Raw genomic sequence first — 27,200 nt, forward strand, 5'->3', positions numbered from 1 at the left:
AGAGTATTTTAGGCAATGCTAACCACATATGCTAAATTGCAGGATGATTAGATAAAGATGAAGCTGGAGAATTAAGGTGTGATCCTATTCTTCCGCTCCCTCCCCTCACCCCAGGCAAAACAAATTACTGAACATCTGTATTAGATATTAGGGATAAAACAAGGAACACAAACCTGGTACCTAGGCTTTGGAACTTGAAATCTAGAATGGAGTTGGGGGGTGAAGAAGGAAAAATACCTAAAACAGGAAAATAAGTAAAATAATTAAACATTGTATTAACTATTGGAAGAAAAGTTGTTGAGATTAATTTGGCCTCAGGGACAGGGAGTGGTTTATTAAGCCGTAACTAATGTTAAGACTTGGGTACTAGAATTTCAGAACACGAACAGCTCCTGTAGATGTTAATTTTTACAAACAGGTCAGAATACAGGGGTCATAGCCTTCCACGAGTCTCCACAGCCTCTTCGGAATGCCAGAAAACACCCTGCTACAGAAGCGTAGCGCCAACCCACCAAAGAAGCCTTAGGATTTTACGCAAGTGCAGCAACTCATCTGCAACTAGAATGCCATGTTTAACTTCGTCTTAGCCCGCATCCAGAACTACTTATATCTCAAGTTTTTCACAGACATCCTTATTTTTTAGGTTTTCAACAAACATTTTATTTGAGGTACCTACACCCACATGAAAACAGTTTCCCCCCATCCTATGTCACGGATCTACCCATTTTTAACATGGCGGAGGCCGAGCCTGCGCAGTACGAACAAAGAGGACCGGTTCCAGTTTCTAGCATAACGTTAACGTGCCCTTCTTCCGGTACGGAAGGCTATACCATTCCCATGCCCAATCATTGTGTTTGTTCTATTCATACATAAAATTTTTTTAAGGTAATATATTCTCATTTCAGCCACAAGAAGATTCTTCTGTCTCTATTATGTAACCGCTATTTATATCGTGGCACCCCGGAAGCCCTCCCGCCATCCGCGAATGGTCTGTACCGACTTCACCTCCGGTTTTAGGTGTCATGGCTGCCTCGAGAGAGTAGTACGAGTTTGCACCTGTGCTCGGGAGGGTCCGAAACCCACACCTGAGAACCCAGCGAGGTAAAGTTGCGTCTTGGTTGTGGAGGCGACAACTTCTCCGATTCCTCGCAATGGCGGCGTCCGGGAGTGGTATGGCTCAGAAAACCTGGGAATTGGCCAACAACATGCAGGAAGCCCAGAGTATCGATGAAATCTACAAATACGACAAGAAACAGCAGCAGGAAATACTGGCGGCGAAGCCCTGGACTAAGGAGTGAGGAGGTCCCTGGCGAGACGCAGGGGAGGGAAGGGGTGGCGGGAGTTTAGGACACCCAGAGGGAGTGGGAGTTGCAGAGGGTGGAGAACTTGTGTTTTCATGGGCAGGGAGAAGAATATGCGCCCGAGAAATTTTGATCCACCTTTTGTCTCCGCAAGTAGAGCCAAAGGCCCTCTAGGGAGGCTTCCTTTGACTCCCCCTTCTGTCTCTCTTTAACCCGTTTGCTTCCAGAGGATGTAAGAGAAAAACGACAAGAGATTTTTTGGTTTGTCAATTCTCAGTATCTGTATTATCATATATATGCCGCACTCTGCCTTAAGCCTTGTGTCGATAATACACCTGGTTAGGACCAGCTGATCTCAGACTGGAGACTGCACCTGTCTTCAAAAACTAAGTCAGCAGCCAAGGGCCTCTAAAATAACTATGAGCCATCTTTTAGAGATCTATAATCAATTTTTGATTGCCATAACAGTTTCAGAAACGAGGGTCCACCCAGTCTCCCAAAATATTACTTCATCAGTTCACATAAGCTAGGAATTATATCAATAGAGTTTAAAGCTCTTTGCCCCTTAGCAAAAGCCCTGTGTCCCTGGGAATGATGACAAGTCAAGGACTGTTTACCCACAGCACTTACCTTTCCTGAAAGCAGATTATGCTAGGGAGAGAGTAAAAAGAGCAGTCTGTCAAATGGAAAGATAGAAAAGACAACAGTGTCAACAACAAAATTCTTCCGTCTTTTTCAGTTTTTTACAAGGGCAAACTCTTGTCAGTATTCAGATTCAGCCGTGTTTATCAAGTATTTAATACAGATTGAGCACTGAGCTAGGAATTTCCATATATTATTTAATCTGCATGATAACCCAGTACTATATTTTTTTTTATTTAAGTAATCTCTACACCCCACGTGGGGCTTGAACTCACAAACCCATGATCAAGAGTGGCATGGTCTTCCAGCTGAGCCAGCTAGGTGCCCCTGCAGTACTGTATTTTCATTACTTTTCTGCATATAAGAAAACAAGCAAATATAAGTAACTTATTTCATGATCACACTGAGGCAATGAACTCTTAAGTGACAATAGACTGAAGTTCAAACCTCATAACTGTCACTAGTTAGTTAATTGGCCCTAGAAAATTAATGTGTCTTCATTTTTTATCTGTAAAAAGGAATTAAGACCTACCTTTATGGTAATGTCATAAAGATTAGATGAGATAATGTATTAAAAAATGGTCTACAATGTATGTAAATAGGAACACAGTAACTGTCTTTTTTTCTTTTTCCCAGTAAATGGGGGAGCCAAGATTTTAATTCATGTCTGGACACCCAATACCAGGTCTCCAAATTTTTCAGTTGGGATTGAAACCTGTGGGCAGACATCTTAAAAAGGCTTCTCAGAAACATTGACCACTTTATTAAAGACTAGTTATCAAAGACTGCTTGTCTGCTTACTTCTAGAGCAGGCTATGCATTTTAGGTTGCTGTAGCCTATTAAATATTTGGAAATTATCTGCTTCCCCTACTGTCCGATTGTGACTCTAATTAATTATATTCATCCTAGCTCTCTTGGGCTGTGTCAGTGAGATGGGAAAATGTAATTGTAGTGAAGAGTAGTTTAGTCACATCCACAGATGACAAACTCTGAACTAAAGATACTAGAGCTACATTCTCAATTTTGAAGCAGATAACACAGAAAGAAACCACACCCTTCAACACACTGATTTTTAAGAGTACTGTAAAAGATGGGTTAAGACTAATAACAGCTAGCACTTATAAAGTTTTAGTACATGTTAGGCACTAAGCTAAACACTTTATATACGTTATTTCACTTACTTTATTTCCTCCTAACAACAACTCTGAAATATTCCTATTTAAAGATGAGGAAACTGAGGCACAGACATTAAGTGGTTCTCTAGGCCACAGCTAGCATGGCAATGCAAAGATTCAAACCTAGGCAGATGGATGTCAGAGTCCACATTCTTAACGATAAGGCCAAAAAGTTAGACCTGAGAACCTTTAGGCACAGCCATCCAACTAAAGTCAGAATCAGAGATTTTGAACTGGTCATATAATTCCTTTGTACTTGAATAGCATATTTAAAAAGCTTTTCATACTTTTCCATTCCCCTAAATGGAAATAACTTTGCAGGACTCTGACATGTTTATCATTTCCAGCCCCCTGCAGCAACTTCTGCTTCCTTTTTCTTTCCCATATTCTACAATCTTTCTCCCCCTCCCATCACTGTAAATTCCTTCAATACTTATTTGTTGTCTTCACAAAAACTGTCTTTGAAATTGTGTTTTATAAAAGAAAGTTAATTATACTGTGCTTTTGTTTTATAGTCACCATTACTTTAAGTACTGCAAAATCTCAGCATTGGCTCTATTGAAAATGGTGATGCATGCCAGATCAGGAGGCAACTTAGAAGTGATGGGCTTAATGCTGGGAAAGGTGGATGGTGAAACCATGATCATTATGGACAGTTTTGCTTTGCCTGTAGAGGGCACTGAAACCCGAGTAAATGCTCAGGCTGCTGCATATGAGTACATGGCTGCATATATAGAAAACGCCAAACAGGTAAAAATGTTGTTTCTTTAAGTTTAGTAACTCTAATAAGAGTCTCATGGCGACTCTTGAGTTTCTAATTAAAACTATCCTCTTTACATTAAAGTTTATATTTAAGTTATTTTCAACAATTTCTATGTAAGATGTATACGAGGTTAGCATGGATTTTTTTAAATTAAATTCTTATACTTAAGAGTAGATCTTAAAAGTTTGCAACATAAGGAAAAAAAAGTTGTACCTAATGTATGGTGATGAATGTTAACTACATTTCTTATACTGATCATTTTGCAGTATATACATATATTGAATCATTATGGTGTACACCTGAACTAATACAATGTTATATGTCAATTATATCTCCATAAAAATTTTTAATTCTCACACTCAGTATCAGATGTATGTTTAAATCCAAAATTTTGGAAACAACCTAAATGTTCCTGAATATAAAACTGATTAAATAGATTATGGTATATCCATACAATGAACTGCAAGCCAGCCTTTAAGAAAAATAAAAATTAAAAAGTAGTTATCTATATATTTTATTTACGTGGAACAAACCCCACAATATTTTGAGTGAAAAAACAAAGTATAGAACACTGTATTTGGTATACTGTTGTTTTTGTATTAATCTACATTTATGCAAAGAATATATCTGCAAGATAAGTATGTAAGCAACTGGTTATAGTGGTAACATCTGGACTGAGGAACAGGATAGTTGAGGGAAACAAGGTGGGAGGGAGACTAAATAACCTTACTGTACTTCTTGTTAATTTTATGCTTCAGGTATTATGTTTCAGGTATTATATATGCCAAAAAAATTTTTTTAACCTGAAAGCAGCATATGCTATGAACTATTCTGCATGCTATTACTTTATCATAATGCTATGTAAACAGACAAATTACAGGTGTTTCTAAGATTAAACAGAAACCTCAATCTTCTTTGCCCTCATCTTTGTTAGGTTGGCCGCCTTGAAAATGCAATTGGCTGGTATCATAGCCATCCTGGCTATGGCTGCTGGCTTTCTGGGATAGACGTTAGTACTCAGATGCTCAATCAGCAGTTCCAGGAACCATTCGTAGCAGTAGTAGTAAGTATTTTTGCAACCAGTCTTAATTAAGTTCTTCACAAAGATTTATTAAAGCAAGTATACTGAGAACAACTATAGTAAAGAGCAATGATCTGGTGTCAGTATGCCTAGGATTGAATCTGAATTTCACCTCTTATAAGCTGGGACTTTGAACAAGTTACTCTGCATCTCTTGTCCTATTCTATAGGATGAGGGTGATCACAGCACCTATGTCTCAGTTCCCTGCACATAATAGGCATTCAGTAATGTTGACTGAATTGAGTAAGTCAGGAATTGCTAGAGCAGCTCTTGCTATGCTCAGTGTTTTAGATGCAATCCATAAGAAAGATTGAAATTGTTCATCTAGTAAAAGGAAACTTGAAAAAGGGCTAAACAAGTCTTCAAATAACATTCTTAAATAGTATAATAACTAGATCTAAATTCTAAATTCACTATGAGATTTCTATACTTACCCACTTTATTGAACTTTTTTATCATGTTTGGTTATTTTTTTCCTTATTTTTTCTATTATTTGGTTTATTTTAATCAGTGTGTGTGTGCATGCATGTAGTATTGTATATACATATGTATTTGTAACTTTATAACATTTAAACAAATGAAGTATTTACATATATATTAAATATATCTTTCTTGTAGATTGACCCAACAAGAACAATATCTGCAGGGAAGGTGAATCTTGGAGCCTTTAGGACATACCCAAAGGTAGCTCCTTGTAATTTTTAAATGACTTATTTTTAAAGTCATATTATGGTTAATATCTTGTTTTGACTTAAAACAATTTAAAAATATTTACAAAATAGCAGTCTAACTACCACAAATTGTCCTTAGCAAAAGACAACATATTTATGCTATGTATTTTTTGTTTTTTAATGTTTATTTATTTTGAGAAAGACTGCACGCACGGGCAAGTGGGAGAAGAATGGGGGGGGGGGGGGGGGGGGAGAGCCTCCCAAGCAGGCTCTGCACTGTCATGTGCTATATATTATTAACTTTACTAAAAAGTAGTCTTCATTTGTTAATAAGTCTCTGTATGCCCATGGCATTCTGACAGGAACTAGACAAACAAGCTAAAAACATCAGTTTCCTTCTCTGCAATCTGAAATAGATATTAGCATATGTGTATATCACCTAAGGACAAGAAAAATGAAAATCCAGCCATCAGCCACCAAATGGGGTTGAGGGAGAGTAAAAGCAATATACTTTTTTTTTTTAACTGGAATGTTTAAGTTCAATATGTGGCTCCCCAAAATTAATGTTTCCATAAATGGAAAGCTTCATAAGAAACATGTTTCTATGTTTTTTTTAAACCTTCTATTTTTCTTCATTTTTGTTGAGGGCTATAAACCGCCTGATGAAGGACCTTCTGAGTACCAGACTATCCCACTTAATAAAATAGAAGACTTTGGTGTACACTGCAAACAGTAAGTAATTTTAAAATGTATCTGATGCCAAAGTCATCATAGGAAACCATAGAGATCATCCAGTCTAAGCCCCTAATTTTACAGATGAGAATAAAGGTTCAGATGAAATGTATTTCATAATACCTTTTAAAACTGCAGTAAGAATATAAAATTTAGGATAATGTTTAAAATTTTTATTAATAATTGTTTTAACCTAACATGTTATTTGCCTTTCACACAACCATAAACATATCAGTGTACAAGATAGTTGGCTCATTAATGAAATTGACAGTTGAGAGAAGTTGTATTCAGGGCCAGCCTGACACTAGCATGTCTACAAGCCCTCAAAGTACCCAAGTTCCATTTAGCAAAAATTCTTCCTAAACATTTCACTCCAAAATTTAAAGAAGCCATACTAAAACCAATGAATTATATATACTCTTTAAGATAGTCAATCTTACAGTATATGAATTACATCTCAATAAATGTTAATTTATTTATTTTGAGAGAGAGAAAGAGTGAGTGAGCAGGGGAGGGGCAGAGAGAGAGAATCCTACACTCCCAGCACAGAGCCTAATACAGGGCTCAAACTCTTGAACCATGAGATCATGACCTGAGCCAAAATCAAGAGTCAGACGCTCAACCATCTGAGCCTCCCAGGCGCCCCTATATCTAAGTTTTTAGAAGTGTTAAAGCAATGAAAACAGTGTTCTCTATCTTCTAAATATATCTTGCTACCTAATATTGACCCAAGCCAACACCATCTGGATCCTGAACCAGAGCACTACTAGCCTTCTAACTAGTCTTCCAGCTTCTGCCCTTCACCCCTTTAAAGATCTTTTGTCAAAACTGAATCTGTTAAAATGTAAGTCAGATCGCATTCCTCCTTCTCCAGAATGATTTCCTGTATCACCAAGAATAAGATCTATAGTCCTACCATGGACTACACAGTCCTATGTGATCTGACCCCTACTACCTCTCTGAGCTCATCTCCTATCACAAAACCCTTGCTTTTCCAGTCCAGCCATAGTGGCTTCCTTAGGGTTGTCAGAGCGCCAGGCAGATATCTGCCTCAGGGCCTCTGCACTTGCTGTTCCCACTGCCAGGAAAATTGTTCCTTATTTCCACATGGCTCACTAACTACTTCAATCATGGAATATCTGTTTACGGGTCACCTTAACAGAGAGAATGCTCACTAGTCCTCTTGTCTAATATAACACCTTCCTGTCATTCTGTGTTTCAGTTTCCCAGCTTTATATTTCTTCTTAGCACTTAGAACCATCTGATAAGTTTTTGCTTCCTTGTTGACCCCATTAGAATGTAAATTTCATGATACTAGAATTAATTCACTGCTGTATCCTAACATTTTAAACATGGCATGGCACACAGAAGGGTAGGCATCCCCCACCCCCCCAAAAATGTTACTTAAATGATTATTTAGTATCCCATTTTCTCCATACCTCCTATCTTAACTTCTAGGAATACCCATGACTACCCATGTACTACTACTCTTATTTTTCTGTTCAGAAATTCTTAGAAAATTCTAGAATTTCTAAAATTGAGTTTTTAAATATATCTGTCATCTTTGACATACTTATAAAAAAATATATTCTTTTTTATTTTTAAGTTAGAGGCATGGGATTAAATCACATAATTTGCCCTATTGAAAAAAATTTAAACCATTCCTGTTTGAGAGAATTGCTCCTAAGCATGGAAACACCTTTGCTGTGATACTTTCATTTTCAGAGTAACAATTTTTTTTTCATTTATACTGAGTTACAGTGGTATAAAAAGCTTACACCTTTAATACCTACACTGCTGTTTTCACCATCTGCAGCTTTTGAAACAAAGACTGAAGCAGTCTATGCTTTCTGTATCTAAACAAACCTGCATTTCCTGTTTTACTGAAATAAGAGTCCATCAGAGAAGAATAGCCACTTTCTAGCTATCTTCATTGCTAGAGCCTAGAATTTTGAGCCTGGAATTGCTAAGATATTCAAAGATGTTCTCTTAGGATCAGTTCCTAAATAAGAGAGTAAACTTTTTCATAGGGCAAATGAGTGGCTTACTTGTCCCAAGTTGAAAGAGCAGGGGTTTGGAGCAGGCTGCTTACAGATCCATTTCCTAAATTATTTGGTGATGAGGTATTATTTGCAATTTATATTGATCTTTTTTCTTTCCTATTTTAAATCCCACATCATATTGCACATCCAAAGTCTGTTTTAAAAAAAGAATATAATGTAGATAATAAATATTTTCAACTTTAAAGAATTTTAGTGAAAATAGGACACAAAGTGTTTTTAAATAAGCTTGTATGTTGTCAGTATTTATTCAGGAACATGGCTTAAAAAGTAAAATGGTTCTGTGAAACTTACTACGAAAAACAATTTTGTACCATTCCCTTTCCCATCCCCCAGAGACAGTCACTTAAACTATTATTATAGATATTCCTGTAAGTATTTACCCCATCTCTTCAAACAACATGCTGGATAGTGCTACTTCTCGATTTTCAGTTCTAGGCAGTATCTATTATTGACTTCCTGTACAGAAGATGAGGATTTAGCTCCACAAGTAATTGTGAATGTTCTTCTTGTTTTCAACTCTGCTACTGAGATTTGCAGCTAATCACTACATATTAAACAAAAATTTTCATTGCATCAGTCTATGGAATTAAAACAGTAATTACATTAAGGTGATCCATAAATTTTAAAACATAAAACCTATTCTAAAACTTCAAGTTTGAGTTCCCTTTCTTTCCATCCTTTATAAATTGGAATATCTGTTGCTATGTTCATCCTCTCATCTCTTTTTTCCTCAAGTATCAGCAATACAACCCCTCCTTTCTTTTTTTTTTTTTTTTTCCAACGTTTATTTATTTTTGGGACAGAGAGAGACAGAGCATGAACGGGCGAGGGGCAGAGAGAGGGAGACACAGAATCGGAAACAGGCTCCAGGCTCTGAGCCATCAGCCCAGAGCCCGACGCGGGGCTCGAACTCACGGACCGTGAGATCGTGACCTGGTTGAAGTCGGACGCTTAACCGACTGCGCCACCCAGGCGCCCCCAACCCCTCCTTTCTAAAGCTGACCTTTCCACCTAGCACTTCACTTCTTAAATACTCTCAAGTGTCTACAGTCTGGATGTAAAAATAAAACTGAGGCTTTTGATAATAGATACAACTTTCCATATCCTTTCTCTTCCTTTCTCTGCCACTTACTAGCTTTAAGGCTTTCTCTGTAAATGTTTGTCTATAAACTGGGAATAATAAATGCATTCTTTGTATGGTTATAGGGAAGACTAAATGAGAATATATGTAAAGTACACAGGAAATAACAGGTGCTCAAAAAATACACTGTTCCACTTCCACATTTCACTAGCTATGTCCTGTTCTTCTTCAGATCTGCACAGGTATCTTAATGTTGAAAAGGCCCTCACTTAATTGCACAACTAACTTGAGCCTGAGCCTTTCTGTCTTCACATCTGCTGCACTGCAATAGTATCTTTTGTGGTCTTCCTGCCTACAGTTTCTCTGTAAGACATCCTACCACAGCCAGCTTTCTTAAAATACCTCTTTGGCTCTATCATTGTTGTAAAACACCTCTTTGGCCATATCCATCACCTTCGAGGAGTCCCCACTATCTAGAAGATAAAGTTTAAATATCTTTTTTTTTTTTAAGTTTTTATTTTTAAACTCCATTAACATACAATGTTATATTAGTTTCAGATATATAATTTAGTGATTCAGCACTTACATATAATACCTAGTGCTCATCACAAGTGCAATCCTTAATCCCCATCACCTATTTAACCCATCCCCCCACCTATAAAGTTTAAAATTCTTAATCTTTTATATAATGTGTTTCACCAACTGGACATTATTCTGCTATGGCTTAACTGTCCAGACAAAGTGATTTACTTACCGTTCCTTTTGTGGCTTTCCTGTTTGTAAGTGGATGCTGCCTAATGCCCTCCTTGCTGTTAACATATCCACACCATAGACTCATGAAAGGGTAACTCTGAGTCCTGCCTTCTTCCTGGGGCTTCTCTGGCAGTTCCGTCTACACTAAGAGTACTCATTTAATTATATTTAATTAGTAGGTGATTAATTTTATATATGCACTATAGCATCACTTCCTGTTATTCAGCACACATATTTAATTTTTTGTGTATCCATACCACATCTCCCCTATAAACAGTAATAGGCTCCTGAAGGTAAAGAAGTCCCTGTGTTTCTTTGTATTTACTAATATACAAAACCTATTTATTACTTTTAAAAATATGTTTTTTCATACATTCAACCAAATTTTTCATATTTCTTGCTCTCCCTGATTATAAGTTAGGCACTTTCAGAAGCAGAATTTAAGGTACTCTAAGGACTCTGCTTTAAAATTTGCTTTCCCAAAAAGTAGTAGGTCCTAATTAGGAGATTAGAAAGGGAGAAATGGGAAATCCACATGTCATTTTCAGTATATTTAAAAACCTATCAAAAATTATCGTTGACCCTAGAGAGGCAATTCTTTATGTGCTATTGGCTAGAATTTATGAATTCAATAACATAGATAAACATATGTCATTCAGACATAGATAACATTCAATAACATAGATAAACATATGTCATTCAGAAGTTCTGATTGGTTGTTGATTAGCTTGGGGGACTTTCTGGGCTCTACAATGGGAAGAAATATAACACAAGAAAGTTTAGTTAACAGAAGATTTAAAAGAAGCATAAGGAACCTGTGGCTACTGATTGTTCTATTGAACTAAAAACTAAAACATAACTATTTAGATATAAAATGTAATTCTTTAAATTTGGCCATAACTTTTATATATGGTTGAATTGTTTTGGTTTTTGTTTTTACTTATTAAATTTGTGCTTTTGTTTTGTAGGTATTATGCCTTAGAAGTCTCATATTTCAAATCTTCATTGGATCGCAAATTGCTTGAGCTTTTGTGGAATAAATACTGGGTGAATACCCTGAGTTCCTCTAGCTTGCTTACTGTAAGTACTATATTTCCAAGGGATGCATTTGAATTTTATCTAAGCTATATAAGTGGTTTAATATCTGGAACCCTTTTTCGTAGAAAGGCTATACCTGACTTGGCCAAGATATCAGGGCTGATACCAGATTCTGTATGACCAGACCTAGATTGGGATACTAGGCCAAGCCAAGGTCTTTGTCATATACTACTGAGACTAAGTCCAAATGACAAATATAAGCAGTCAGTTGCGGGTGAAATCTGCCCCTGCCTTAAAGAGACTTCCAGAGAGAAAAATACAAATACTGTTTTTTGTTCTGTCAGGTGTCTCAGTTGGGACTCCAGTTACAAGTGACAGGAGACCCAACCAAACTGGGCTAAACAAAAAAGTGAATCTTGTAAGATGCAAAGTCCAGGAGTAGGCCTTACTTCAGGCACAGCAAGTTTGCATTCATATATTAAGTCTTGGTCTTTCTGTGTCAGGTTTGATTTCATATCAGTTAGCTTCAGTTTCAGGCTGAAAATACGATGTCAGCATTAACCTGGGACCTCCCAACCCCTCAGTTTCCCCTTAAAAGAGAACATCTAGATACACACACTCACGCATAACCCCAGGCCAAACCTCATTGTGTCTGAGCCTTGTTTAGGTCACATTCCCATCCCTAAACCTGTTCCGGGCCAAGGAAATGAACACCAAGAGTGGCTGTGCCAAGTTATATACTTCACTGTTAGGCTGGGGTAGAAAAAACTCTTTCAGGAGCACATGGACTAAGAATTAAGAAGGGTTATCCCCAGAAGAAAATCAGAATACCATTAACTTAAAATAGCAGATGCTGGGCAGCAAAAAATAAAATAAGTCACTGAATCTTTTCCAATTATCATTAAAACCTAACATACTTAGAAAGGTATTTTACAGCTTGGTCAGGAACAGTTGCTTTCCTTTTTCTTTAAGTAGGCCACCTCATATTGTACAGTATAGCATAATGGTTAAACCACAAAGTTTGGTATGAAATAAACTCAGTTCAAAGAAAAAAGAAAATTCTGGCACTTCACCAGCTATGTGACCTTCAGAAAGCCGTTTAATGAGCCTGAACCTTCTCTTGGGTTCAGGGATAATAGTACCTACATCAGGAAGTACCCTGAGAATTAAATGAAATTCTTTTTTTTTTTTTTTTTTTTTTAAGTTTTATATATTTAAGTAATCTCTACACCTAACATGGGACTGGAACTCACGACCCCAAGATCAAGAGTCAGTATGCTCTTCCGACTGAGCCAGGCAGGCGCCCCTAAATGAAATTCTTTATGTAAATAAGTAGTTAGCAAAGTGCCTGGCATATAATAAAGCCTCAATAGGTTACTGTTATTTTTTGTTTGTTAACAGGAAAAGGCCTCACTTGAGCATATTTTCTATGATTTTTTTTAATTTTATTTTTTTAAATTTACATCCAAATTAGCATGTAGTGCAACAATGATTTCAGGAGTAGATTCCTTAATGCCCCTTACCCATTTAGCCCATTCTCCCCCTCCTACAGCCCCTCCATAACCCTCTGTTTGTTCTGCATATTTAAAAGTCTCTTATGTTTTGTCCCCCTCCCTGTTTTTATATTATTTTTGTTGCGCTTTCCTGATGTTCATCTGTTTTGTCTGTTAAAATCCTCATGAGTGAAGTTACATGATATCTTTCTCTGACTAATTTCACTTAGCATAATACCCTCCAGTTCCATCCATGTAGTTGCAAATGGCAAGATTTCATTCTTTTTGATTGCCGAGTAATACTCCGTTGTATGTATATACCACATCTTCTCTATCCATTCATCCATCGATGGACATTTGGACTCATTCCATCCTTTGGCTATTGTTGATAGTGCTGCTATAAACATAGGAGTTCATGTGCCCCATCGAATCAGCATTCCTGTATCCTCTGGATAAATATCTAGTAATGCAATTACAGGGTCGTATGGTAGTTCTATTTTTAATTTTTTGAGGAACCACCATACTGTTTTCCACAGTGGCTGCACCACCAGTTTGCATTCCCACCAGTAGTGCAAAAAGGGTTCTTCTTTCTCCAAATCCTTGCCAACATCTGTTGTTGCCTGAGTTGCTAATGTTAGCTATTCTGACAGGTGTGAGGTGGTATCTCATTGTGGTTTTGATTTGTATTTCCCTGATGATGAGTGATGTTGAGCATTTTTTCATGTGTCAGTTGGCCACCTGGATGTCTTCTTTGGAGAAGTGTCTATGATTTTAAATACAGTTCTGACAAGCCTTCTGTTCTTTTTTTTTTTTTTTTTTAAGTTTATTTATTTTGAGAGAAAGTGCAAGCAGAGGAGGGGCAGAGAGAAAGAGAGAATCCCAAATAGGCTCCACACTGTCACCACTGAGCCCAACATGGGGTTCGATCCTACTAACCATGCGATCATAACCTACGCCAAAGCCAAGAGTTGGACACTTAACTGACTGAGCCACCCAGGCGCCCCTGTTCTTATTTCTTACCCTCAGCCATCAGAAGTAGCAAATTAGAAGGAAGGAGAGTGATCATTATAGCATATTTTCATTAAGTGCTTCCTTTGTGCCAGACACTGCTAAATGCTTTATATGGAGTTATTTCCTCATAGGCAAGTTTCCTAATAACAGCCAGAAGTGACACATGATAGCAGGGGGAGTAAACACTAAGACCAGAGCAATCTAAATCTTTGTATAAAGGCAAACAGCTCTACATACTCAGCCAATGGCTATCCCTGTATTCTAGCATTGCATGTATTGAGGATATTAATAATCAAGTACAGATTAAATTATATTTCCTCTTGTGGTTTTATATATGGTAAATTGCAGCATTTAAAACAAAAAATTTATAAATATATGTTCAACTCCTCTCCTTCCCCAGCTAAAGCATATAACCTAAAAACTACAGAAGAAAGTAATTTTCTGACTTAAGTAATTACTTCCCTATACTCATTCCATGTGTTTGAAATATAATGTCATTTTATGTCATTTTAACAGTATAACTGTTGCTGCCATCCTACATTTTTAAGGCTTGAGATAAATATTCCAAATGTGCAGTGGTCTGCAAACCTTAGTTTTCAAATCTTTGGGGGCAGAGAATGTATTGGTGTCCTAAACCATTTAGATCTAGACAAAGTGAATATAATTGCATCGTTAAAAAATATTATCAGCCTATAAACTCATTGGAAGAACTGGTAGCCTTGTAAAAGGCCCTGTGTAGTGACTGATGACGGCAAATAACTTCATGTTTGGTGGATGAACTGTATTTCATGTACATGTCTTACAGTCTGAGTAAATAGAGTAACATTAATTGTTGCCAAATTTTTTATTAATCTTGATTCTCTTCTATTGAAGATAAATGAAATGGAATATGTACTTCATAACTCATCTTTGTGAAAATTTGTTTTGTATTTTAGATATCCCATAAAATGCTTAAGTGTTTAACACTTAAGTTACATATGTAACTGTTAAAATTTTTCTTTTTAAAAAGTATAAAATAAAAAAAATTAAAAAAAAAGTATAAAATATTAACAGACAAAACAGTGTATGTAGCACTTACCAAATGTAGGTGTTTAAGCAAGCATACAGCAATATTCTAAAATATAACTAGTTATAGCTAGGTGGAGGGATTATAGGTATTTCCTTTTCTCTTTATATTGTTCGGCATTTTCCAAATTTTCTGCAATAACTATTAATTTTATAATCACAAAAGCTAAAACAAATTTTTTAAAAACTGTTGTTAAGTACTAATTCTGAAAGTTCAATGAGAACAAATACAATTAGCTAACAATTATTAATCCTTTACCAGGTGCCATGGACAGTCCTAAGATCTTTATATATGTTACTTTAGATACATCACTTAATGTAATCTTCATAAATAGCCTTAATGTAGAAATTACTGCTGTCCTCCTCCATTTTCAGAAAATGAAAGTCCAGAAAAGTAAAGGAGTTTTCCCAAAGCCTCCGACTAATCTGCAGCAAGGCCAGACCTGAGACTCAGACCTGTGTACTTTAAAGCCTCTCATAATAACAAATAATAGATTTAAGGAGTTGAAAAGAATTCCAAATTTAATCTTTAAATTATAAAAGGGGGAAAACTCTAAACTTGAACTGATTGAACTTTGGAGTCAGTTTTTTACAAATAAATTTGATTTCTTCACTATCTACTTATACTTCATGGTAGAATTCTTTGTAAATGAAATGTTCTAAATAGAAAAAAATTAATTCATATATATATATATATACATATATGTATATATATATATACACACACACTGACACAATACCATTTTCCCTACAGAATGCAGACTATACCACTGGTCAGGTCTTTGATTTGTCTGAAAAATTAGAACAGTCAGAAGCCCAGCTGGGACGAGGGAGTTTCATGTTGGGTTTAGAAACACATGACAGAAAGTCAGAAGACAAACTTGCCAAAGCTACAAGAGACAGGTAAGAGCAAATCTATTCCTGCACCTCTTTTTGTTTCAAAATTTGCACATTATATATAGTAGGATTCAAATTCCTTTTCAACTTATTTACAACTTAGAATTGTACCTGAGTATTAATTTCTTGAGACTTTCAGGAGTTGTCAAATGCACATTTGAACCTAGAAAATTCAAGTTAAAACATTAAAGGCTTAAAGATCTAGGTAACGTAATGAAAAACTCCCAGTCACCTTTTTTAGATTTAGCTAGAAAGTATAACAAAGAAAACCAATCCATCACTGCATCTTTAAAAGAAAAAATTTTTGCAAAGGGACATCCCAATCTATTCTATCTTACTCATCTGTTAAGGGTTTATGTTGAGATTTCTTAAATTGATCTAATTTCACATTTTTATGAAGTTTCAAACCCCTAAATATCACAGAAATTATTGCATCTCTCTTAAGTGATTCTTCTGAAATTATCCTTAATACAGTAATTTAGTATCCCAAATCTCACTCCCAAAAATTAGTTAGGAACAAACCTAGAATGTGTTCTCTGATAACTTACAAAATAATCAGGTGGCCCTTCAGATACATAGAGGACTGGGAAGAAATCTAAATAACATTTACTTTCACGAAGGTTTGACTTTTAATGTGATAATTAGAAGCAGAGAGGAAGGGAAAACTATGTATTTCTCTATAAACTGACACTTTGGTCTGCAGAAAAACTGGACTGGTCAATAGGAAGGAGAAGGGAAAGCCAAGTGTGTTAGGAGGGAGCCATCTTGGGTTAAAATCATCTCATTCCTTTCTTTTCCATGAGTTTTTAGAAGATATAGGGCTGGTGGCCTGGATAAAAATTACATTTTTCTTTGATATTAGGTCTCATTTTTGGTACCTGCACTGAGTGTATGTTTTTGCTAATCTAGATGTTGTCTGTGATTTGTAATTTTATCTACATTTATATCTCAGTTTCTTATGAAGCAAAAATTTCACAATGGGAATGTCTCCAATTATGTAAGAAGAAAAGTAGGAAGGAAACAAATAGTAGTACAAAAGTAGAGAATTTTCCTGTTTTGTTTTGTTTGGGTTGTATCTTTTTTTTTTTTTTTTTGCTTTTAATTTTTTATCAATTCTAAAATCTAAGTCGTTTACCCACTGTAACTTTGACCTTTGGTGATTATTTCAGAAAAAAAAAGTATAGGATTCTTTAAAATCTTTTTTATTCTAAATAATAAATAATAAGGAATAACAGATTTTAATGTAATATTAGAATCAGTCTTTAATTATGACATATATAATTTCAGTCACCTTCCAAAACAGGACTTTCCCCAAAACTCCTGATAAGTAATAAAATTAACTTATGAATTACAGTAAAACTTTGGATTGCAAGTAACTTGTTTTTGCAAGTGTTCTGCAAAACAACCAAATATTTCTAATAAACTTTAACTTGATAAGCAAGCAATGTCTTGCAATACGAGTAGTATGTGATGCCAAACAGCGCATGATCACAACTGAGTCAATGGTTCTTGAAATTCGCTTTGATATATGAGGGCTTTGGATTACAGGCATGTTTCTGGAACAAATTATGCTTGCAAACCACGGTTTTACTGTAGATCATATTTTACACTGTTATTCTCTTGTGAAGGTTCTAGTAAGTATAGTTGACTCTTGAACAACATGGGTCCACTTATTCATGGGGTTTTTTTTCTATAAATACAGTATAGTAGTGTGACTGTAGGTTTTCTTAACACTTTATTTTCCCTAGCTTACTTTGTTATAAGAATATAGTATATAATACAGGTAACATACAAAATATGTGTTAATCATCTGTTTATCAGTAAGGCTTCCTATCAACAGTAGGGTATTAGTAGTTTAGTTTTGGGGGAGTCAAAAGTTACATGTGAATTTTCAGCTGTGCCGAGGAGTTGGTACCCTTACCCCCCACATTGTTCAAAGGTCAACTGTAATGAAATGGTTAAAAGATATGCAGAAGGCTAAAAATCAGAAGAGTAAACTGTAAATTGTTGTGATTTGTGGAGTATGAATAGAAATGAAAATCATTATTAGGGGTACAAGGATAGAAATGGGGGGTACTTGCATTTTCGAAAGTTTTCAGCTCTTGTGACATTATGTGATGTGTTTTTTTCTTTGCAGCTGTAAAACTACCATAGAAGCTATCCATGGATTGATGTCTCAGGTTATTAAAGATAAACTGTTTAATCAAATTAACATCTCTTAAACAGTCACTAAGTAGGCTTTTTGACTGAAAGCCAATATGAGAAAAATACTCAAGTAACACTTTAAAACCAGTTACCAAAAATCTAATTAGAAGTATAAGGTGCTCTGAAGTGTCCTGAATATTAACATCCTGTAATAAAGCTCTTTAAAATGAAATTGTTCTTTCATTATTTTTCTAGTATCCTTTAATGTTCTTAAATATAAGGGAAAGAAATATTTATTGGAACCTATTTTTTAAAGAGTCTTGCCTATCTAAGTCAAAGAATTTCAGCACTTTACCTGCCATACTGATTATCAGAGCCACTTTTCAATTTGCCTATACCTTCTTTTGGTAGTCCATTAGTAAAAATATAATTTGATTTTTTTTGTTCTTATGAAATGTTAACCAAGTCACACCAGAAATTATTTTCCTGAACAATAAATAACTTAAGACAGAGCCTAACATAGGTTTTCTAGGTATTCAAATATTTACCAAGTACCTTTACTGAACAGGCCTAATTTTATTCTGCAGATATTCTAAACCAGATAGACAAGGCCACTGTCTTCACAGAACTTACCATGGAGGCTAAAGCTAAGTTAACAAGAACCTGTGTGTATTAGGAAGGGAGAAATAGTGTGCTGGGAAACTCAGGAGGAACACTTAAACCAGAGAGGAGTTCCCAGAGTGAGCTTCCTGGAGGAAGTGACCTGACATAAAAATGAAATTTAAAAGACAGGAGGACTAGCCAGAAAAGCAAAATGAGGAGGCAAGTTTATAAGCAGAGAGTATAGCAATGTGTAGAAGGTAAGAGGCAGAGAGCAAGAACCTAGTACCTTCAAGAACTGAAATTCCATCAGACCTGAGAGTGTCCAGTTGGATGTAAGAAGTAGCAAGAGATGATAACAGATGAGTATAGATCCTGCAGAGGCATTTGGGACTTTATCCCAATAGCAGTGGGATCTTAAAGGTTTTAAACAGCAGAAATGTACTAGATTGATGTTTCTAAGAGCATGGTTGAGAGATCTGGGGGTGAGGGCTGGCTGAGAGCAAATGAAATGACTTGTGGAAGATGGTGAAAAGAAGACAAATCATGGAAACATCAAATATGAAAATCAGCAGAGGAAAACGAGACCACAGGAGCAGAAAACTTTTAAGTAATTTACTCATGACCTGACACACTGCCAAAAAGGTCAAGGAAAACAAAGCCTAAAAGTTTTCCATTGGGTTTAGCAATGAGGTAGTCTATGGTAAGATGAAGAAGCCCATTAATACTAGTATCCAAATACATTCTCGAATGGTTGATGTGATATGTTAGCATTTTGGTTTCATTTTGTAACCCTTTAATTTTTTTTTTTTTTTAAGTAATCTTTATGCCCAATGTGGGGCTTGAACTGATGACCCCGAGATCCCGCTAAACCAGCCAGGTACCCATTATTTTGTAACTCTATATAAAAGCAGGTATCCCCAATTTCACATGGCCCAAACTGACCTCCATTTTTATACCCTTTAAGAAAAAATGACTGCACTCAACAAGCAGCCAAAACAATCTACTGCCACAGTCTTCAGCAATACCTTTAGGAACAATGACAGGGCTGAATGGTTAAGTTTTTGACATGAAAGAATAAGGAGTCATTGGAGTCACCATGAAAACATACTAGGAGCTTTCATTCTAAGATTTAAATACAGTTAATCCACATTTAATCTGACATTCATGACCTAAACAAGACACCTTCATGTTATGGAAAATGCCTATAATAATTACTAGGAAAAGAAATTATTTCAGTCCTAACTTCATTGGACTCATTTTGAGAAGTCTCCACATTTCAGTAATGATGCCTTGACTGGAAGTAATACACATATACACATAAAAATATCCAATTGCTGAGGCACCTGGGTGGCTTGGTTGAGCATGTCTGACTTCAGCTCAGGTCATGATCTCACAGTTCATGAGTTCGTGAGTTTAAGCCCCACATCGGGCTTGCTGCTGTCAGCCTGTCAGCACAGAGCTTGGTTTGGATCATCTGTCCCCCTCTTTTTACCTTCCCCCAGCTTATGCTGTCCCCAGAACAAATAAATATATATTTTTTAAATCTAGTTGCTTAAACAAAAAGGATTTGTTGGCTCACCTGAGTCCAGAATCATATTTGGTTTAGGCACAGTTGGATTAGGCTTCCTGTTACGGTTCTCAGCTCTGCCTTCCACATGCTGACCTAAACCTAAAGCTGGATTCCCTCACACTGGCTACCCACCACACCATCCAGTTAGCGTGAAAGCTGCTCGTGACTGTCAAAATAAGATTCTAAGTTCACTCTGGTCAAATGGATCACGAGCTCACCCCTGAGATTACATATAGAGACTGGTTTAAACCAATTTAGGGCCACACCGGGAGGTAGAAATGGAATTAGTAATCCCCAAAATGTATGACCACTATACACTGAGAGGTTAAATGGATACTACAGAGGCAACCAAAAATGTCCCCTCTACTCAATGGTCCAATCCAGCAAAAAATGACCCAGAAAGGAGCATTTGCTCGTTGTTGTAAATGTATTTGCTTTATTAAAAAGCAAGATCCTTTGTAATGTATTTTCATGATCTCTTTTGGCATAAATGCTGGAATTTAGATTAATGTGCTTTTAGGAAATCAGGGTTTAATTGCAGCCATCATTCAGAAACTAAGTTGTGAATTGGGGTTGCCTTTTCCTGCAAAGTATTATCTTACAGTCTTGAGCTATTCAGGAGCTGAAAAGAGCATTTTCTAAGTGAAGTCTGTTTTTTGTTAAGTTTCCTTTTTTTTTTTTTTTTTTTTGAGATAATTTCTCAAGGTCTTTGGTGATATTATACAGGAAATGTCACTCGTCATCAAAAACTTAATCCTAATGTCCAAATAATAAGACTGGAGCCAGAAGCACAGGCTGGAGCAGAGATAGAGAAGTCAGTGGATATGGAATGGGGATTGGGACCAGTCAAGAATACATACAGCAAGATCCCGGAATCAAGGGTGTTCCAAATTTTCCATATTGTTTTAGTATCTCTAGGTTCTTGTTCAAAACAACTCAGCAGTGCTATACATTATTAAGAATTTATGCATTTACTACCATTTTTTGGTTACAATGTCCAATTATGAAGTGAGTTCTTCATTCTACAGGTTTTACTTATTGATTAACAATAAGATACCACACATGCTGTTATTTTGAAATCAGCAGTACTGCCAAGAACAAAGAACCAATGGGAAGAGAAGCCATTTGTGCTCCATTGTTTCTGAATTTGGAAAATAAGTTCTGAGACCAAACATCATGTGCTCCATTTGAGGGATCAAGTGTGAAGATTGTTGTTACAAATTAGTAGGAATACCTGGTATTCAGAATTTTGAAAAATCACTGCTTGCACAATATAATAATAAAGTGACTAACAGCACAGCCGTATGGAAAATAAACACAGAAGAGCAAGAGCATAAGCAACAATGAATCACAGAAACTGAGAGTTGGAGTGCTGCATATTGCAGAGGTTCAGAGTTTCCAAAAACTGTTATATGAGTGATGAGGTACAGATGCGTAAGTCATGCATGCAGAGAGGAGTTCATTTGTATTGCGAAGCCTGCACTGTATCCACATGTAGCTGAATAAACTGAACTGAACAGAGACTATTGAATTTCCAAGGTTTCTTTCTATATTTCTGGATTGTTTTAACTATAAACACCAAAGACATACATTGGTGGACAATGTGAGGGCAGGGGTTGTTTGGGTATTGTTTTTTTGAAGATAGGAAAATATATTAGACACAATGGCAGCTGTTATTTTTATTCATCCTTATTACATAAAATAAGTAAAAGATGATAATGTTAAAATTATGATGAGGTATTTATTTCATTCACTTTCATTATTTAGTAACTGATGTATCTGTATCACTATGTTTGCAAAATATTAGTTAGAAAATTGAAAATCTAATTGTGTGTTCTCTTGTTTTGGCCTGTTTTCGATACAAGTTCCAACAGCAAATAAATTTACCTTCTTGGGGCGAAAATGCTAGTTTAAGGATTTTAATTAATTTCTTCTGAGGTAACCAGTCTGTAAGTTTCTAAACTTTTCTAAACCTTTTATCCAAATATTAGTGGAAGAAATACCATCTACCTTTGTAAATATAAAGTTATGATCTACTTATTTTAGAAAACTAATAACACAAAGCTCAACTCAACTATAACCAGATTGGCATATTTAAACTTTTGATCTCAGAAATCAGAATATTTCAAAAATAAAATAAGGAACTCTGTCATTTGGGGTCAAATTTGGGAGGAAATAGCTAAAATCACAGCTTGATAACTAGCACCAATGATTAATTGCTTTTTCAACATGTGGATTATCTTGGTGCCAAAAATTATGGAACAATTGCCTAACAAATTGGAGAGTCCCTGATGTCAGTACTCATATTTTCTTTGGATTATACTAAGCAATTATGCTAACCTTACTAATGACTGAGTAAAATGGTATTGTGCCTTGGGGCACATTTTGATGAACTACAGTTGTACTTCTCATAACCTAAGAGGCATATGCATAAAGAAGTATATTGTTCAGAATAGGGCTCTGTGACCTTTATGTTAGATTATAGAGAATTATAAATATCTATCACATAACTATGAATATGTTTATCATTAGTAGTCATAACTTTAAATTACTTACCTTCCTGAAAAATTAGCTGATAAAAGCTCATCTCCAAATAAATGTTTGATTTAAATAGCTCCGTTTTTGTTCCTAGAATTTACTACCCCATACCACATCCTCATATTCAGTTCAATTTATTATTTGTACTAAATTTATTTGCATTTATTATTTGTACTGTATTTATTATATCAGATAAATCCTTTAAAACAAGCATGTATTTAGCTTTAATCCTTTCCTTCAACTTCTATGTAATCCATCTATCGTTTCTTGCATGTGTTTCCAGTATACTTGAGGCTATTATCTTAATATCCTGGGTTTAAATAAAGTAACAGAAATTAGGATAAATAAGAAACTTAATTTATGATCTGACATTATGAGGACACAATCAGGGTTGAATAATTATAACTATCTGAAATGTTCTATAACTTCAGAAAAGTTGATCTGTCACCGATGTGAGAATTACACATCAACACCACTTTTCAGGGGAGATTATTTTTAAACATTCTAAATGGTCTTAATATTTAGGTAAAATACTACATCACTTAAAACTAAGGAACTATTAACTACTGAAATAGTAATTTATTTAGACAGACAACAACACAATGAACTTCTAGCTATCCCCAGATCTAAAGCTATATTAAATATGAGAAATGGGAGCACAAATAGAAATTATATTTTCTAACTCTCAGCCTCTTGCTATCAGATTTCTAAGAGCATCTTTGATAATACTATATAACATTACATTTCAATCAAGATTTTGAATTTCAAATTTTAATAAAGTGACAACTGTTCTCTCATTCAACTTTTAAATATAATAAAATTAGTTTTTCCTAAAAACAAAGGGAAATTTTACATTCTGCCTTATGGGTTAAATGCTGCTATATATCAAAATCCAAATTTCACACTGTGGCCTAAGGGCTGATGGATTCCTGTTTTGCTTTCATTCCATTCTCTCTCTCCCCCTCCTCAAAAGGATCCAGCAACACTGTCCTCTGGGTCCTTAAGCTCATCCAGTTCTTCAACACTCACCACACACCACACTCCTCCCCACCCCTGTCCCCAAGCCCTCAAACTGGTGTTTCTCAGGCCTGGAACACTTCCTTGCAGGCACTCAGGCCTGCTTGTTAGTCTCCTCAGCCTTCAAGTCTCTGTCCAAATTCTGCCTCCTCAGAGAGGCCTTGCCATCTCATCTTAAGATAACACCTCTCTCCTTCCCTCCTTCCACCCCAGTTTCACTCTATTTCTTTCACAGACTGAAATTATCTTGGTCATTGATTTATTTACTTTTTCACTGCCTCTCTCTGCTGACTAGAATATAAGCTCCAACAGCCTGGGGACTTGGTCTAACTAACTTCTGTATCCCCAGCACCTTGAACAATGGCACATGGCAGGTACTTGGTGAGTATTTGTTCAGTGAAGAAATAAATGCAATGGACATTTCAACTTTTTAAGAAATATTAACAATATGTGTTTTTAGAATGACAAGATTAAATGGGTTCACATCTTTGTATGGGAAATTGACTTTTGTTGCACTGTGCAATCACTATAAAATAAATCTCTTTTCTCAAATTTCTTTTTCTCAAATTTTAATAGATTTAAAACAAGAGTGGAAAAAAATTGTTTTTCAATCAAGGGTCACCATTATGGAAATATGGAAAGGGCCACACATTAGCAAAAAAGCACCAGCCATTTTCAAAAACAAGCATAAAGGAAAGGCGCTCTTTTCAAACAAGCTGACCTAAAATAAAGCAGAGAGAAGCCAAATAAATAAAGCAACTAAACAAAGTATACAGGTATACAAGATGTTTCACTGATTTTGATATATAACCTGTGTACAAATCATTTATAATTATAGAATATATAATATAGCAAATGACAGAAATCAGTTACTAAGTTTTTTAAAAATTATTTCTTGGGGTACCTGGGTGGCTCAGTAGGTTAAGTGACCAATTCTTTTTTTTTCCAGGTTTTAAAACTTTTTATTCGCATACTAAAAAAAAAATGTGCATTACAATAATTAAAATCATTTGAACAAAAAAAATGGCACTCTGATTAAACTGCATTTTACAGACTGTAGGACACCTTGAGCCAGCTTGGTTTTTAGATTTCTCTGGTCCTCCCACCCAGCTTCTTCCTTCACCAACATGCAAGTTCTTTTCCTTTGCTGCCAGTCAGACAAGCAGATGGGAGAGGTAGGCAGCTTTGTTTGTCAGTAGTTCTCAATGTGGCAAGGGGCAGCACAGTCATTTAAACTTGATCCAACCTCCCTGCATCTTACAGAGTTAAACAGCTAAAAGAAGTAAAATAAGAAAGCAATGCTTGTGGAATGTGCAGTGCATACTGGTGGCGCATGCCTCATCACGATTTGCCTGCTTGCTTCTCCTGTTCAATCGTTTCTTTTGAAGGCAGTGGATTTTTCTCTTGCATTTCTGTCTTCTTCAGTTTCGACTTATAAAATTTCTCAATCTCAGCCATATCAGGTTTGTCAGTCATAGTTGCAAAGGAGGTGCACAAGCAAGCGAAGTCCGATCTGTGCAGTGGCCTCCGCCTAGTGCCCAAGTGACCAATTCTTGATTTCAGCTCAGGTCATGATCTCATGGTTCCTGAGATCGAGTCTTGCCTCAGGCTCTTCACTGAGAGGGAGGATTAGGATTCTCTCTCTCTCTGCCTCTCCCCCCCAAAACACTCTTGTACTCCCTCAAAATAAATAATTTTTTAAACATTTTTAAATAAATAAAAGTTGTTTGTTATTAGTTCCCATATTGTATACATCATGGCATTAGTAGGCCATGAAGCTCTTAATTAAATAATCATCCCCAGGTTACAGAAATCAGGAGTAATACCTTGAATGGAAACTGCCTCATCCATAAGCAAAGGGTTTTCTTTGTACTATTCTACAAATGCAGCTTCTATAAATGGATATTTGTTAAGAAACTTTTCATTCCACCTAAACTAAAACTTTCTGTAATCACTTTATTTCCTTTCCAAGTATCCTATAAAAATAAGAATCATGCCCCAAATTTCTAAGCAAATCTTCCTTGCTTAAAGGAATTTTCCATTGCTCCCTGTATTATTTATTGCTGCAAAACAAATTACCCCAAAACTTAGTGGCTTAAAACAATATACTTTTATTATTTCACAGGTTTCATGGGTCAGGAATTTGGGTCCTCTCCTTCAGGGTCTCTCATAAGGCTTCAATCAAGGTGTTGGCCAGGGATAAGGTTCCATCTAAAAGCTCAACTGGGGCATGATTGACTTCCAAACTTAAACAATAGGTCTCAGTTCCTCATTGGCTGTTGGCTAGATGTCATGTTCAGTTCTTTGCCATGTAGGGCCCTCCTAAATGAGTTTGTTCTATCAAAGAGCGCAAGTTACTTGCTCTAACTAAAGTTACTTGGAAACTCCAGTGGAGACTTTTTAAAATGTGCTTCATAGCACTATTCTTCCAAGAGTGCCTTTTTTTTTTTTTTTTTTTTTTTTGCCCAAGAGTGCCTTTTAAAATGATTCTCAAGACTTCACAACATTTCTTTTCCAAATACAAATTTACCAACATCTGTCAAAGTGTAAATCTTAGAGTACTTTACACTAAATGTGTCACTGAAGACAAGTATTTCTTGTGGTCTGCCAAATTACTGCCATATTGGAAAATACACAGATTATTGTTTAACACTGTGTGCCACTAGACAGGGATTATATCTCACACATTCTCTCTTTTTTTAAGTTTATTTATTTTGAGAGAGTGCACACACTCATGGGGGAAGGGCAAAGAGAGGGAGAATCCCAGGTAGGCTCCTCACTGTCAACGCAGAGCCCAACAGATCTGGAACTCACAAACCAGGAGATCGTGACTTGAGTGGAAATCAAGAGTCAGACACTTAACCGAGCCACCCAGGCATCCCTGTAGCTTTTTATTCTTTAGGTACCCCTCCTCCTCAAACTCTCCCATATCTGAATCTAAATTGTTAATTTATGAATCACTGAATTATTATTTCTTCTCAGAACAAATCTCATCTCTGATGACTCTGACATCTTAACCAGCTTTGCTTCTCTCTTCCATCCAAACTACTTGGCCTAGTTATTGACTTGCTATTTCTCACTTCCCTACCTTCTCCCACACTGCCATTTATGACCTCATGGTTTCAATGATTAGTTCTATGCTGGAAACTATTACACCTCACTTCACACTTAACATGCATGTGTAAACCAAACTCATTGAGTTCCCCTCAAATTTCTTGCTACCTCTCCTCTTCTCCATTATCATTCCTTTATCCTAGCTAATACCCAGGGATTATTTTCAACTTCTTCCTCCCTTTATCCTATAAATCTCTGTTAAATCATGTTTCAAGATGCCTCCTAAATTTGTTCATTCCTTGCCACTTCCTTTGCCTTCAACCTAATCCAGGCCGAAACTGCCTCACAACTGGACTTTAGCAACAATGTCCTGAATGGGATAAGGGTTCATCTGTCCATATTCCCCTATCTTTTCTTCTAGGTCAATGAGATATAAGAAAAGGGGTTAGGGTTAGGGTTAGGGTTAGGGTTAGGGTTAGGGTTAGGGTTAGGGTTAGGGTTAGGGT

At 36.0% G+C, this 27,200-nt stretch overlaps 2 protein-coding genes across 4 annotated transcripts; one reads left to right on the top strand and one right to left on the bottom strand.

Moving 5' to 3' along the window:
• The first annotated feature begins 820 nt into the window (after positions 1-820).
• On the top strand, positions 821-18,144 carry COPS5 (COP9 signalosome subunit 5). 3 transcript variants are annotated; one of them, XM_040487669.1, is made up of 8 exons: positions 821-1,101; positions 3,635-3,869; positions 4,817-4,945; positions 5,582-5,647; positions 6,281-6,366; positions 11,232-11,343; positions 15,625-15,773; positions 17,905-18,144. In XM_040487669.1, exons 1-8 carry the CDS (start codon positions 986-988, stop codon positions 17,987-17,989), a joined length of 978 nt encoding a protein of 325 aa, XP_040343603.1. In that variant the 5' UTR covers positions 821-985; the 3' UTR covers positions 17,990-18,144. The 3 variants fall into 3 exon arrangements, with proteins under 3 accessions (XP_040343603.1, XP_040343602.1, XP_040343604.1); XM_040487668.1 differs by having other exon boundaries at positions 1,028-1,294; XM_040487670.1 differs by lacking the exon at positions 821-1,101 and adding an exon at positions 1,189-1,302.
• Positions 18,145-24,576: 6,432 nt separating this feature from the next.
• Positions 24,577-25,146, bottom strand: LOC121038160 (thymosin beta-4-like). The gene has a single exon (XM_040487672.1). The coding sequence runs from the start codon at positions 25,114-25,116 to the stop codon at positions 24,982-24,984; it is 135 nt and encodes a 44-aa protein (XP_040343606.1). The 5' UTR covers positions 25,117-25,146; the 3' UTR covers positions 24,577-24,981.
• Between the last annotated feature and the right edge of the window lie 2,054 nt (positions 25,147-27,200).

This window comes from Herpailurus yagouaroundi, unplaced genomic scaffold, assembly GCF_014898765.1.
Source record: "Herpailurus yagouaroundi ecotype Mexico unplaced genomic scaffold, PumYag 165, whole genome shotgun sequence".
NCBI classification, from domain to species: Eukaryota; Metazoa; Chordata; class Mammalia; order Carnivora; family Felidae; genus Herpailurus; species Herpailurus yagouaroundi.